General features: G+C 55.9%; 1 protein-coding gene across 1 annotated transcript; it reads right to left on the minus strand.

Annotated features, from left to right (window-relative positions):
* Positions 1 to 1007: 1007 nt before the first annotated feature.
* On the minus strand, positions 1008 to 9720 carry LOC139356083 (NUT family member 2D-like). The gene is made up of 7 exons (XM_071068867.1): positions 9581 to 9720; positions 6854 to 7553; positions 4760 to 4888; positions 3655 to 3794; positions 2827 to 3212; positions 2224 to 2340; positions 1008 to 1891 (listed from the first exon to the last, which is right to left on the minus strand). Exons 1-7 carry the CDS (start codon positions 9594 to 9596, stop codon positions 1106 to 1108), a joined length of 2274 nt encoding a protein of 757 aa, XP_070924968.1. The 5' UTR covers positions 9597 to 9720; the 3' UTR covers positions 1008 to 1105.
* Between the last annotated feature and the right edge of the window lie 3423 nt (positions 9721 to 13143).

Genomic DNA, 13143 nt, shown 5'->3' on the forward strand with positions numbered 1-13143 from the left:
ACATCAATTCCACATGAGTTCAGTCATCATACGGGAAAGGAATCATAGCTGTGGGGGGCTCCATGGAGGACCCTGAGGGCCCCTGAGGCCAGTCCCTGTGGCCACAGCAAGCAGCATCTGCTGCAGCTAGTTGGAGAAGACTCTCTCCTGCCCAGAAATAGGCAGAGTGACTTCCCCTGCTCCCCACCCATCGTCGTATCCCAAACACACCCATGTGGACGGTCACCTCAACGTCTCCGCTCAGCCCAGTGCCTGCACTCTTCCTGATGAGGGTTAAGCAGGAGCGGCTGCCTCTCCCCATGTCCATGTTGCAGGCGGCTATCTTCTCCTCAGCTCCCACCAAGCAGAACAAGAGCCAGCCAGCTCTCTCCAATCCCAGGATTTTCCGGGGATACTGATAATGAAGGGAGGTTCCAAGAAGCCTCCCTAATGCAGGCAGGCTTTGCGAGTGGGGGATGGGAGGGATCAGAGCTTCCTCAGCATCTGTCAGTCCCTGGAACAACTGAAGGGGTTCCCTACACCAGGGGGAGAAAGTGGGGCCAGCCCCTGTGGGTTCCCAGTGTCTGACATCTCCCAGTTCCTCTGCCCACCCTCACAGATACCCTCCACGGAGCAGCACAGCCCCGAGGACAGAGGCAGCAGCCCTGAGAGCATTTTCCAACACAACTACATTTATTCACATTTACACACGAGACACCCAAGGCACTGCTTCCCATCCCCCAGCCCCTTCCCCCCAGGCCCTCCCTTCCTGCCCTCCCGTTCAACCACCCTCTCCCTCCTCTCCCCTCCCTCTCTGCCCTCCCCATTCAGCCACCCTCTCTCTCCTCTCCCCTCCCTCCCTGCCCTCCCCATTCAGCCACCCTCTCCCTCCTCTCCCCTCCCTCTCTGCCCTACCCATTCAGCCACCCTCTCCCTCCTCTCCCCTCCCTCCCTGCCCTCCCCATTCAGCCACCCTCTCCTTCCCCTCTCCTCCCTCCCCTACCCTCCAAAGCTAAGGCCCAGCAAGATCAGCACTGCGGAGGAAGAAGATTTTGACTGCTTTGGGGCATCAGATGCCAGACCCCCACCCTTGCGGACTGGCACCAGAAAACCTGCCTGGAAGCCCCTATTGGCTACAATGCCGCTTATTCTTCTTCCTGGAGACCAAGGGGTCACCCTTTCTCTTTTGAGACTGTGAGGGACCACCCAGCCCCCAAGCCAGGGATTGCTCCCCAAAGACCCTGAGCCCAGGCCCTGGGTGGGGTGTCTTTTCAGCAGGCGATGCGCTTCTGAAGAGAGGTCGCTTCTTGGACTTTGTGGCAGGAGAGGCTGCTAGGCTGAGGCCTCTTCTCGGAGCAGATGGGGACTGAAGAGCTCCCTTGGGTCCCCACTTTTCTGGGCTGAGAAGGCCCGAGGCAGGGACAGGGCTCTGGGGTAGCCACCAGGGCAGCAGCTTATGCTGGGAACCCAAGAAGAAGGCCAGGCTGGGGAGCTCCTCCTCCTCACTTGACCCCTGAGCCAGCCCGTGTGACTCCCTGACAGGAGATCCTCCAGGGAGATCCAAGGTGTCCTTGGTCCCCAGGCCAGGGCACGTGGGTCTGTGGTCCTGGGGAGGAGAGGTTGGCCGGGCAGCTCTCAGCCCAGGGGAATCCTGACATCCTAAAAGCACAGCAGAGTCTTTGGACCTGGTCATGCCAGTGCGGGCTCTGCCTCGTCCCTGAGGGTCCCGGGCAGCCGTCTGGGGTGGGCAGGTTTCCATGCCAACCCCTTGTTGGGGGTCAGGGACGTCTCTCTCTGCTCCTTGGCCAGCTGCACATTTAGAAGAACTTGAGTCCAACCAGGCCATGCCATGACTAGGGGCTGCCCTCGCATGCTCTTTCTCCTTCAAGGGTAGGAGGCGCTTCTCCACTAGCTGCGGAAAGAAAGGGGGCACTTATTGGGACTGCCCTGGGTGTGAGCAGGGCCCAGGGTGGTGGAGACCAGGACACTTGGGCGGGAGGCAGGGAAGCCTGAGGCAGCTGGGCTTTATGTCAAAGAGAGGGTGTGGCTCTGCCGGGCATCCCGTTGGGCCTCACTGCAGCTTGCATCCTGACTCCCCTCCCTGGCTCCTCTCCATCCTACTCCCTCTGAACCTGCATCTTCCCACCCCGGAGTGGCTCCCCAAGAAGCCGAGCATCCCCAGCAGGGTGGGGTTAGACAATCAGGTGGGCCTTGTGTGCTGGGTCCCTCCTGACCCTGGGGTACCTGGGCAAGGGTGAGTCCTTCCTCCTGCTCCAGCTCCTGGCTTAGGGCCGAGAAATCCATCTGTGGATGTGGGGAAAGCAATTCTTCCAGGAATCGGGGGTGAATGACGGCCTCCACCTGGAAACAGAAGGAAGAAGGCGTGAGCTTCCTGGGCAGGGAGTAACCCGGAGCCAAGGACACCCAGAAGAGATGCAGAAAGCTGCAAGCACCTCGTCCCCACCCTCGTGGGGCTGTCTCATATCATGGTGACCACCAGCCACAGACACAGACCGCAGACCTGGTAGCATACGCACACACAGACAGAGACACACAAACCACACACAGACACAAAAACAGACCCACATACGGCACAGGAAAAGACACAGACACAGTTAGCATACACACTCCACACTCACACCCACACAGACACACAAAGACACACGGTAACAAATCACAGACACAAACACACAGCAACACACAGACACACACAGTCACGTACACAGACACTCAAATCCATGGAAATACACGCACTGCTGAGTAACTAAGGAACAGAGCTTAATTCCAAGGACCTGGGAGTGCTACCCCCTGGAATCCTGCAGACCCCATCACTCCAGGCCAGCCCACCTTGGTGACAAAGTCTTTCTGGGAACACAGCTTGTCAATGTAGCTCAGGAGGCCCGGGTCTGGGGGTATCCAGTCCTCTTCCTGTGGCTGCGTCACTTCGCCCTCTTCCCGTTGTTTCTCGGGCTCCCCTGTGGCCCCGAGGGGAGGCCCCAGCAGCTCCTCCATGATGTCCACATACTCCTGCACCACTTCTGGAGGAATCTCCTCGGGGACGTTGGTCTCCGCTGGCCTCTGGGGCCTGGGTGGTTGCAGGCGGGCCTTGGTCTCTGCTCGCCGGTGGAGCCTGCATGGTGGCAGGCGGGCCTTGGTCTCCGCTGGCCTCTGGGGCCTGGGTGGTGGCAGGCAGGCAGTAGGGGCCTTGGGGCCGGCCTTGCTGGGAAGGTACACTGAGGCAGAGAGGGAGGAGGATGGGTGTGGTGAGGGCCACTCCTCCTACCTGCACCACACAGGGGAGGGCAGGGCTTGGGGATGTGAAGTAGGTCCCAGGTGGGTCAGGACCACCTGAACCACTGCACCCCGGGAGGAGGCAGGAGGGGCACATGTGAGACAGCATCGCTTGGGAGGAAGTTCGCAGCCACCAATATGCTGTGTACTCTCCTCGCTCATCCCTGCTTCCTGGGCAGAGCATGTGTGGAGTTTTGGATGAGCGAGGGGAGACAGTAGCTAGGAAACTTGACCAGGTCAATACCCAACGTATGCTCCTGGAAGCTGTCCTGTTGGAGGGAGAAGATCTCCCTCTTGTAGGGAAGCATGTGGTGTGGGCACGGTGGCCTCCCTTGGCCCCTTTGACCTTTGCCATGGCTCCTGTGGGAATGTGGGAAGCCATACCTGGCTGCTTGTCCGCCTCAGGGGCTGGAAGTCCTTGAGGTTCAAGCCTCGGTGGGGCCGGAGGAGGCAGGCACTGGGGCCCCTTCATCAGTTGCGATTTCTGAATCTGCATCTCCTCCTCAGCCTCAAACTCCAGGAACCTGGGGGTGAAGGAGGCCCAGGCTGTGCGGAGAGGGTCCAGACCCCCTTTCCCCAGGACCAGGCAGTGGCCGAGGGCAGGGATGGGAGGAAGTGCCTCCAGTGGACTGTCCAGGCCTTCACTAGGTGCCATCCCCCAGTCCCAGGAGGGAGCTGCTCCCAGAGTTCTGGGCTCATCCTCCCTCACCCGGCCCCTGCAGAGCCCATGGCATCAACGGGGCTTCCTGACTCAAGTCAGGGCCACGATGTCCAGGAGGGTCCCAGGGGATCCCTCCTCCAGGTTTCAGCTGGCCAGGGGTGGGGTTGACGGCAGAAGGCGTCAGGGATGATGCCCAGATGCAGGAGTCCTGAGGTTGGGACTGTGGGCCCCTCAAAGATAAGCCAGGGCCACAAGGCCTGGGAGACCAATGATCAGGAAGAAGCACAAGCTGAGCCCAGAGGACAGGGCCCCTATCCCCTGAGGCTGCTGTCTGTCTTCACGGACAGGACTGCCCAGGAGCAAAGGCGGTCAGGCCAGAGATGGGGCTCACGGTGTCCGGGGCATAGGTCTCCCTGACCCAACTCCCTGGTCAGGCTGGGATGGGAGAAAACCGACTTCTGGCCACTGCTGTGAGGAGCCTGCACCCCACTCTTGTCTATAGTCACTAGCACCCCTTCTCCCCATCCCCACAGCTGGAGGTGACCCACTTTGGGCTGCGATGCTGGCTGCTCCCCCTATGACCTCCAGTGTCAAGGCAGGGGTAGGCCCCAGGCCAGGCAGGGGCTGCTTCCCATTAGGGCAGCACTGAGACCCCAGAGCACTCTAAGTGGTAGGAGCAGCTTCCTGAGGCATCCAGGGGCCCAGAGCGTCTTGTGTTTGTCCACATCCTCCTCATGCTCCACGCTGAGAAGCCACCACGGCCACCGGGCCTCTGTCATTCACTCTCACCCTACCATGCGGGCCCTGCCCCCAGGACCCCACACTCACTTTTCTGCCATCTCGTAGAAGATCATCCGGTCAAAGTTGCTTGTGTGCTGCCATTCCCGCACGGCCCGCCACAGTCCCTCCTCCATGCTCATGGTGGGCTTCCGCCGGGCCAGGGATCGGAGAACTGGGCTGTAAACCAGTGCAGTCAGTCCCAGTCCATAAGCCCACCATTCATCCCAAGCCCACCTGGTCCCAACACCTGGTCCCTGTCCTCGCCACACCTGTCCTGCCATGTCCCTGTCCTGTTCTCCCCCAGGTGGGCTCCTCAGGCCCCAGAACATGACTGCAAGATCATACATCAACACAAGCTACCATGTGGCCTCTCCGACTGCCCCTCAGGTCCTCAGGGTTGAGAAGTGAACTCAGTACTATGGGTGGAACATGTGTGCCCCCAACATTGCTGTGCTGAAGCCCTCAGGGCCACTGTGTCAGTATTTGGAGGCAGTCAGGGTCAGAGCAGGTCATGAGCGTGGGTCCCAGTCATGGAAAAGGAGCCCTGATAAGGCCAGGAGGAGATGCCAGGGCTCTTCCTCTCAGCCATAAGGGGACACAGCCAGAGGCAGCTCTCTCCAGCCAGGAAGAGGGCCCTGACCAGACACCCAATCTGCTGTCACCTTGATCTGGGACTACTGGCCTCTGGAACTGGGAGACATGAATGTGTCTTGATAAAGCACCCAGTCTATGGGATTTGTTACGACAGAGCCTGAGCTGACTGAGACAGCGTGCACACAGAATGACCTGGGAGCGAGGGTTAAAGTGCAGGTTCCAGGGCTCCAGGACTGAGTATTTAACCAGCTTCCTGGGGACTCTGGAGTAAGGCAGCCCCTGGGGACGCAGCCTCAGGTTCCCGGAGCATGAGGAGCAGGAGCACATGTCCAGAACCAAAGCAGAGCCGTGTCCAAGCCCACTGCAAGCAGCCAGGTATAGCTTCCTACATTCCCACAGGAGACATGGCAAAGGCCTGTGAGCCTGGGGCAGCTCCACTCCAAGAATCAGGGTCCCCAGTGCACCGGGACTCCGCTCCAAGGGGGAATGCAACCAGTTCCAGGGTGCGGGGGCAGTGAGATTGTTGGGGATGAAGATGGGGTCACCTTTCACCTACACCCCAGGCAGGGAACTTCCCTAAGGGAATGGCCAGTGTGTTGCAAGGTGGATGTGCTCAAGCTCCCGTTTGCACATCAGCGGGAAACACAGGGTCACAGAGGCACCGCAGTGTGGAGAGAGGCAGGGACTGGGAATGAAACCACAAACTCTTCCAGATGCTGACGTTGCTGCCTCACAGTCACCACAGTCCACGGCCCTGGGCTGCTGGGCTCGTGGTGCACTCAGAGCTATCACTGGAGCCTGTGGCTTTGGGGAGTTCTCTCCTAGATGGCCTAGTCCTGATAATGATAGTAATGGGGACAGTAATCATAATTGCTATCATGTAATGTGTCATAGCATGTTCCAGGCACTGTGCTATGCATGTCATATGTGAGCTCAAGTCATCTCTTCACCATCCCCTGAATGAAGCATCATTGTCCCTTTTTCTGGGAGGGATTGAGGGTGAAGATGCAAATGCCTGCCCAGCATCGACCCCAGTGTGGGGCCCAAGACCATCCCCCTGTGAAGGCTCCACCACTGCTGTGCTAACTGGACCTCGGCAGAACTGCGGGAATGTACCAGGTTCCATCTGGGCCCTGCAGCTCCTCCTCCCAGCCTGATGTGATGTGCTCCTGGCCATCAATACTGGGTTCAAGGGGAGGCACTGGGGTGTGTACTCAAAGACCTAAACCCAAACCGTAGCTCACGTCACACCAGAAACCCTCTCTGACCTGGGTCTTCTGTAAACATTGTTGTGAAAATTATTGAAAGTAAGGATTGACTGGACTCATGGGACAGTGACGGGCAGTTGAGATGAGGCCCCTGACAGTCTGTCCTGAGCCGCAGCCAGATTAATGTTGTTGAAAATGTACCTTCCCATAGTGCAACCCATCACCCTCACAACCACCCTGCAAGCTCCCCTGAACAGCGGATGAACAAGCTCTCCTGTCCATCCAGCAGCCTCTTTACATGTGAGCTGCAGGACAGCTCCGGAGCCCCGAGGGCACTCACATGAGGAAGCAGGAAAGTGCTTCGGTGTCAGGACTCTGGGGAAGGTGCCTCCGGGCCAGGGGCTTGTAGTGCTGCCAGAGTCGGAAGTTCTCATAGACACTCTTGGGGTTACAGGAGTTGTCCGGCGGGGACTTAGCCTGGGAGGAAGCCAGGCTGCCCTCTCCATGAGCCCCTTGTGGGCATGGCCCAGCATTCGCTGGAAACACGATGGGGGGCATCTGGGCAGCTGGTGGTGGTGGTGGTGGAAGAGGAAGGCCCTGGGACCAGCCTCCCTCACAGGCCTGGGTGCCCCCAACCACCTGGGCAGCCACAACAGGCACCACAGGAGTAGCTGCCAGGAGTAGGGGAGGCGGACACACGACACCTCCGCAGAGGGTGACTGGAGCCTGCCAGACAAGGGGGGCCTGAGTTAGGACCAAGGTCTGCGCCTGAGGGGCCTTCACAGGCCCCACCTCTGTCCTCATCTGGACAAAGACGTTGGAAGCCGCGGCCCCACTTGGGCCGTGACCATCCTGTCCTGCCACCAGAGATGTGCTGGGGAAGGCAGGCAGCACCAGTGGGCCACCTGTAGGAACCCCAGCAGTCATGAGGGGTGGCCCCTGTGCTGGGCCAGGAGCAGGTGTGGCAAAGGGCAGAGCCGTGAACACAGACAGGGATGTTCCAGGGTTCATGGTCACGCCTGGTCCCAGCACTGGGTATGCTGTGGAAACAAAGGAAAGAGGTGAATGAGCTGGGGTCTCCAGGTCCACACTAGTCACTGGGGAATCAGAGGGGAGTCCCAACAGCTGAGGGCTTGTGACAGGGAAACTGTGCAGCTTGTAAGTGTCCCTGAGTGTGCATCGTATGCTCTCTTCATCCATGGGAGAGTCGCTCCACTAGAGAGCCTGGCCCGGGTCACCAAGACTCCCTGACCCCTGTCCCCCAAGAAGCAACAGCTAAGCCTTCACTGCCCGAGGGTCTCCCTGGGAGTCCCTGGCAGACCCTGTCAGCCTTACAGGATCTCCCAAGCCATGGGTCAGGGATGAGTCTCTCAGTAGCTTGGTGGTCCTCAGCGTGCTCAGCAACAGGTGTGGGGCCTACCCCAGGGCAATGCTTGGCACTCAGAAGGCCGACAAGAAGTCAGGAGCTTCCGAATATTATGGCCCCATCTCCTCTTCAATCAGCCTTTTCCTGAAGCTCTTGTAAACCCCTGTCTTTCCTAGCTCAAACACAACAAAAGAAAACCACTGGATGGAAATCTTTCCCAAGCCAGTGCCCTACGAACCCTGAAGATAATCCATAACTCGTCATGCCCAGCATACAAGTGATTGTCCTGGCACCACCAACAGCAAGTGCTAAATAGGGGTCAGATTCGGGCCACCCTTTCCTCAGTACTTGATGGTCCCAGCTGCCACTCAGAAAGCTCTGTTCCCAGGGAGAGGTCTGAGAGGCAGTGGTGGAGTCCCCTGAGTTAGTGTCACTGAACAGCCAGCAACAGCTGCACACGATTAGAACACAGCCAGCAAATGGTGAGCAGCAGGGCTATCAGGGGAGGTGTCTAGGGATTTTCACAGCTGCTGCTCAGGTTACAATAGGTAGTGGGATAAGGAGCCCATCTCTGGTCCTTCTCCTTTGAGCTCCCAATAACTGAACATAGTGGCCAACCAAGAACAAGAGGTTCTTGGGCCACGGGCCAGGGAAGGCAAAGTTTTCTGGAACGCATCTCTATTCACTAGCACCTCCTGCAGTCTCTAGTCAAGGGGAATAAGGGATACAGTACATGCACCTCATCATTCAGGACGCACATCCTAACTTGAATAATAATATTAAGAGAACCATCTTCCTATTTGTGCGCTAGAAACCAGCCTTTCCAGACCCTTCCACTGAGAACCAGCAAGAATCCACACCTGTCCCCCACTCATGAGGCTGTATAAATGGAATAGGAGCAAATTCTTCATCTCCACAGTAACACAAAGTGCAGAGGACAGGCCATGAGCTAGCAGACAAGAGGAAGTGGGTCTGAAGACCTGAGCTTCCACAAAAGGTCAAGCAATTCAGAACAACTCAGGAAGCCCAGGCCCTGTGTTGCCTGAACTTCCCCATCTGTCCCCACCCCTGTTAAATCAAAGCCAACAGCTACCTGAACTGACAGAGAAGCCAGCTGTGGGAGGGAGCTGAGATGCTCCAGGCTGTGGCAGTTACAGTAACCCCCAGCCTCGCCCACCCAGAGGTTGTCACTAGAAGGTCTGTCACAGTCAACCCACCCAACAGTTTTCCGGCTGAGACCACTTCTCCTCACTCCTCCCTAAGATCTAGAAAACTCCAGTCTAAATCCCTCTGAACACTATGGAAGGGCACCTTCCAGGTGCCTGAAGACACGGCACAGGACTCAGGCTTGCCTGTCATCCTCCCGGGGCCACCAGCACAACACGATCCCACCACTCCCTACAAACACACAATGACATGACCTGTCTCCCTCTAGAAAGGATCAATCCATCCACTCCAACCTTTCCCCTACACGGTGTATTTCCCCAAGCATCTTGGTCCACCTCTAAGGATTCGTCCTCCCTAACCACAGACTCAGGGTGCCATGGCCATCCCCAGGTGTGATGTCCTTGGGGACATCCAGTGCTCCCTCCCTCCTCAACATCAGCCCTATCAACTGTCCCCAGGGCAGTGTCAAATTTGAATTCCCAAGGAGTTGAGGCATGGCAGACTCGGATAATGCCCCCATCCCTACAGGCTCACCTCCATTTGAAGCCATCCCCTCAGGCTGGGCACTGACCACCGCTGTCTGGCAGTTTCCGCAATGAGAAAAGTCAAGGGTAGGAGCAAGAGAGTGACCTGGCTCAGCAGATGCTCCTGAGTCCAAGTGGAGCAGGGAAAATTTGAATGTAAATAGGTTTGGAACATAGGCCCCCAGACATTCTGCAGAGGGGGAGGGGCAGTGGGCAGCTGGTAGGGGTGGGGGACATTCTGTGAACGGCTTCAGCCATTAGGCAAGAACCTGAGTTTCCCTTCCAACTGGACGGCAGCAACACAGATGGTGTGCATCTCTTTAGGCAACTTTCAAATTGTCCTGACTCACAGCAAAAGCTAATACCTGATTTCCCCTTTACTTCCATTCTTTATCAACAGACCTCCTTTTGTGCCAGTCAACCCATGCTCCTTCCCACTTTGGCTCTTTCCCACTCTTGATGACTTTCAACAGGGGATGCACTTCCTGAACACAATTCAGAACATGTTTTCAGTCTGAAAACACAGGGATTCTTAGGAAGGCAAGGGGACTGGGTGTTTGAAATCAGGATGGTCTCAGCTGATCCAGGCTATTAGGTGGTTGTGTGCTCATCATTGTTTCAGAAGCAATCCTTGTGCCCCCAGGTCACGTATGTTGCTGGAATCTCTGTCCACACCAGCAGGCCAGCCTTACTTCCCATCCCCTTTGCTGGAAAGCCTCAATCCAGGAAAGAGTGGCTATGCGACCTATAGCACCAAGACCAGAAATCCTTTCATTTTGTTTCCCAGCATACTGTGGGAAACAGCCTGTCTTTAAAAAAACTTCATTCTCGGCCGGGCGCGGTGGCTCAAGTCTGTAATCCCAGCACTGTGGGAGGCCGAGATGGGCGGATCACGAGGTCAGGAGATCGAGACCATCCTGGCTAACACGGTGAAACCCCGTCTCTACTAAAAAATACAAAAAACTAGCCGGGCGCGGTGGCGGGCGCCTGTAGTCCCAGCTACTCCGGAGGCTGAGGCAGGAGAATGGCGTGAACCTGGGAGGCGGAGCTTGCAGCGAGCTGAGATCCCGCCACTGCACTCCAGCCTGGGCGGCAGAGCGAGACTCCGTCTCAAAAAAAAAAAAAAAAAAAAAAAAAAAACTTCATTCTCATTTTCACACTGAGAATCACTGTCCGTTTATCAGCGTCAAAATGACAGGAAAGAACACTCATGTTCTGTGTTGTCAACAAGGGGAGTGTTAGGAAACCGGTCAAAGGAGATGAGGAGTGAGTACTCAGAGCACAGCAACAAAATATTCTGAGACACACACGTCACTCCCTGCTGGGCGGGATAATTTTGCACTGATGGGAGGGTGTTGGGGAAAGGAAGAGGCCTTCAGCCAGACTGGTGCACATTGCTAACATTCACTGAAACACACCCTGTTGGCACTTACGAAGCGTTTACCCCTTTTGAAGACATTTGGGCTCAAGAAGGCAGAGTTGCAGGAAAATGTAACAGGGACCACACTGCAGGGGCAGGTGGTGGATTGCAAGTCTCAAGCCCAGGGTTCTCCCCTCCTTGCCCCAGTTGTGTGAGGTCGTTCCTAACTCCTGTCCAATATCCTCATGAATTGTTGGTTTTGTCCCAACTCTAAACCTGAATGGTCCAGCAAGCATTTCTATGAAATGCCTCCACAGTGGCCACTGGGAGGGGAGTGACCACCACACAGTGACTGCCTGTCTGGGTGCTCCCAGGCCTTTTGTCCTCTGAGACAGAACTGTCTTCTTACATGCAGCCCTCTTCCGCTGTGCAACTCTATCTCGATCTTAGCTGAGAAGATCAACGGAGAGCAATTCAAGTGAAATCATGGTAAACTTGACAAAACAAAACCAAACAAACCGTAAATGCTTTGGAGATCTTTCTGAGGACTAGACCTTTTATCACGGGGCAAACTTAAATGATTTTCAATCAATAACTTCATCTAAGAGGGATGTTGAGGCAAAAATATCATACTCAGAATTCTTGGTTGCTTCCTCCCTTGTCAAGTCAGTCAGCGGATGCTTTCTCAAGATTCTTACACATGGCTTTGATACAGGATTTGAATGAGTCTTTTTCTGACCAGTATACAAAAACTATACTGTGGAACAGTGTCTTGTCTCAATTCTGCAATCACTTCTGTGCATGTCTGAAGTCCTAGACCCCAGGAGGAGAGACATCAACTTAGCCAAAGGTAATTTGTGAAGACTGACCATGGGAGGTGGTGGCCAGAAGTCCTCTGGCCACTGCTCTCTGAGCATGCCCATAGAAAGTCCTGGGCCACACTGACTGCTGAGAAAGAACATCTCAGGGCTTGGATCCCCTGTTCAGAGGACACATGCTCTTCCACCCCATCAGGGAACAGTAGAGGAATGGCGGCTCCATGCTGTGTCCTGCCCAGCTCTCAGTCTCTGCACTTGAGGCCCTGGGCCGGCATAGATGTGAAGGCTCTTCAGTGTTATCATATGGAGACAGATGATAGGAATCCTGCAAATGAGCAGAAAGGATGTGATGATTAAAGTTTCTTCTGAAGTTATTACAAACTCAAGTCAGAGAGTTGCTTCTCTGCTAGATTTTTATTGCCAACTGGAATTCTGCACTGTGTTGCAGAGTCGGGGGTGGGGGAGTGTGGAATTGTTCCCTTACTACCTGCTGCTCTGTCAGCTGAAATTGATCAAAGCTATAACAAAAACATTTCTAGAAATCATTTGAATGCGGTCGGAAAAACTCTGGGAATGGAGTCAGAAGAAGCTGTATTTTGGGTGTGTTTTCAGGTCTAAAATTCTTTGCCAGAAATGTTCTTTAATGGAATCTCCAGACTGAGTAGGAAAACAGGGCATACTATTTTTTGAAAGGAATGAGCAGGAATGAAATAAATGCAGTCCAAAGGGAATGCAAAACATGCAAGTTGAGGATACTTTGCTTTAGGATAAACCCTCCAAAGGGAAACCTTTCAGCAAGAGTGTTACCTAAGTGCATGCAATGCAGGTTTGTATTACTGAAAACTGGGAGTGGCCTTTGCTGACGCACTGATTTCTCAGAGGCACGGTCATGGAGGTTCAAACGAGAAGGCCTTGTCTGGCCCCAGGAAGTACCCAGGTGCCTCGTCCCTCCATTTCCCCATCTCCAGCGGGGCGCTCCCAGGGCGGGCTCCAGGCCTGCCCCATGCGCCTGCGCACGAGCCTTGAGGCAGGCGGGGTTCCAGCGCGCAGCTGGCCGCCCTCAACCGCTCAGAGCGTCTGTTGCTGGCGGTTCATGGCGGGGAGACGCGCAGCGCGAGAGCAAAGGGCGGTTACCCAACGGCCTTCGCTCTCATGGTGTCCTTCTTGGTGTTACCTAAAAATAAAGCCAAGTGTGATTAGAAGGTAATCGCCTCCTGGTCATACTCCCACTGGTCACCAGTGTCCGCGGGGCGACCCCACATTTTGGCCAGAGCAGGCCTGTGGCGGCGCTCAAGGCGGCGCGTTCAGAACTTTCCTACCGGGGCCCTGCGGGACGCCCAGGCCTTGCTCCTTTCCCTTGCTAGCCTGGCCCTGAAGTGAGGGAGGAGGGTTTAA

Source organism: Macaca nemestrina, chromosome 9, assembly GCF_043159975.1.
Source record: "Macaca nemestrina isolate mMacNem1 chromosome 9, mMacNem.hap1, whole genome shotgun sequence".
Taxonomy (NCBI): Eukaryota; Metazoa; Chordata; class Mammalia; order Primates; family Cercopithecidae; genus Macaca; species Macaca nemestrina.

Coding starts and splice junctions, on each gene's coding strand:
- LOC139356083 (XM_071068867.1), bottom strand. Junction 4,889..6,853: donor GCACTTTCCTGCTTCCTCAT/GTGAGTGCCCTC, acceptor ACTGGTTTACAG/CCCAGTTCTCCGATCCCTGG. Junction 3,213..3,654: donor TGAGGCGGACAAGCAGCCAG/GTATGGCTTCCC, acceptor TCTCTGCCTCAG/TGTACCTTCCCAGCAAGGCC.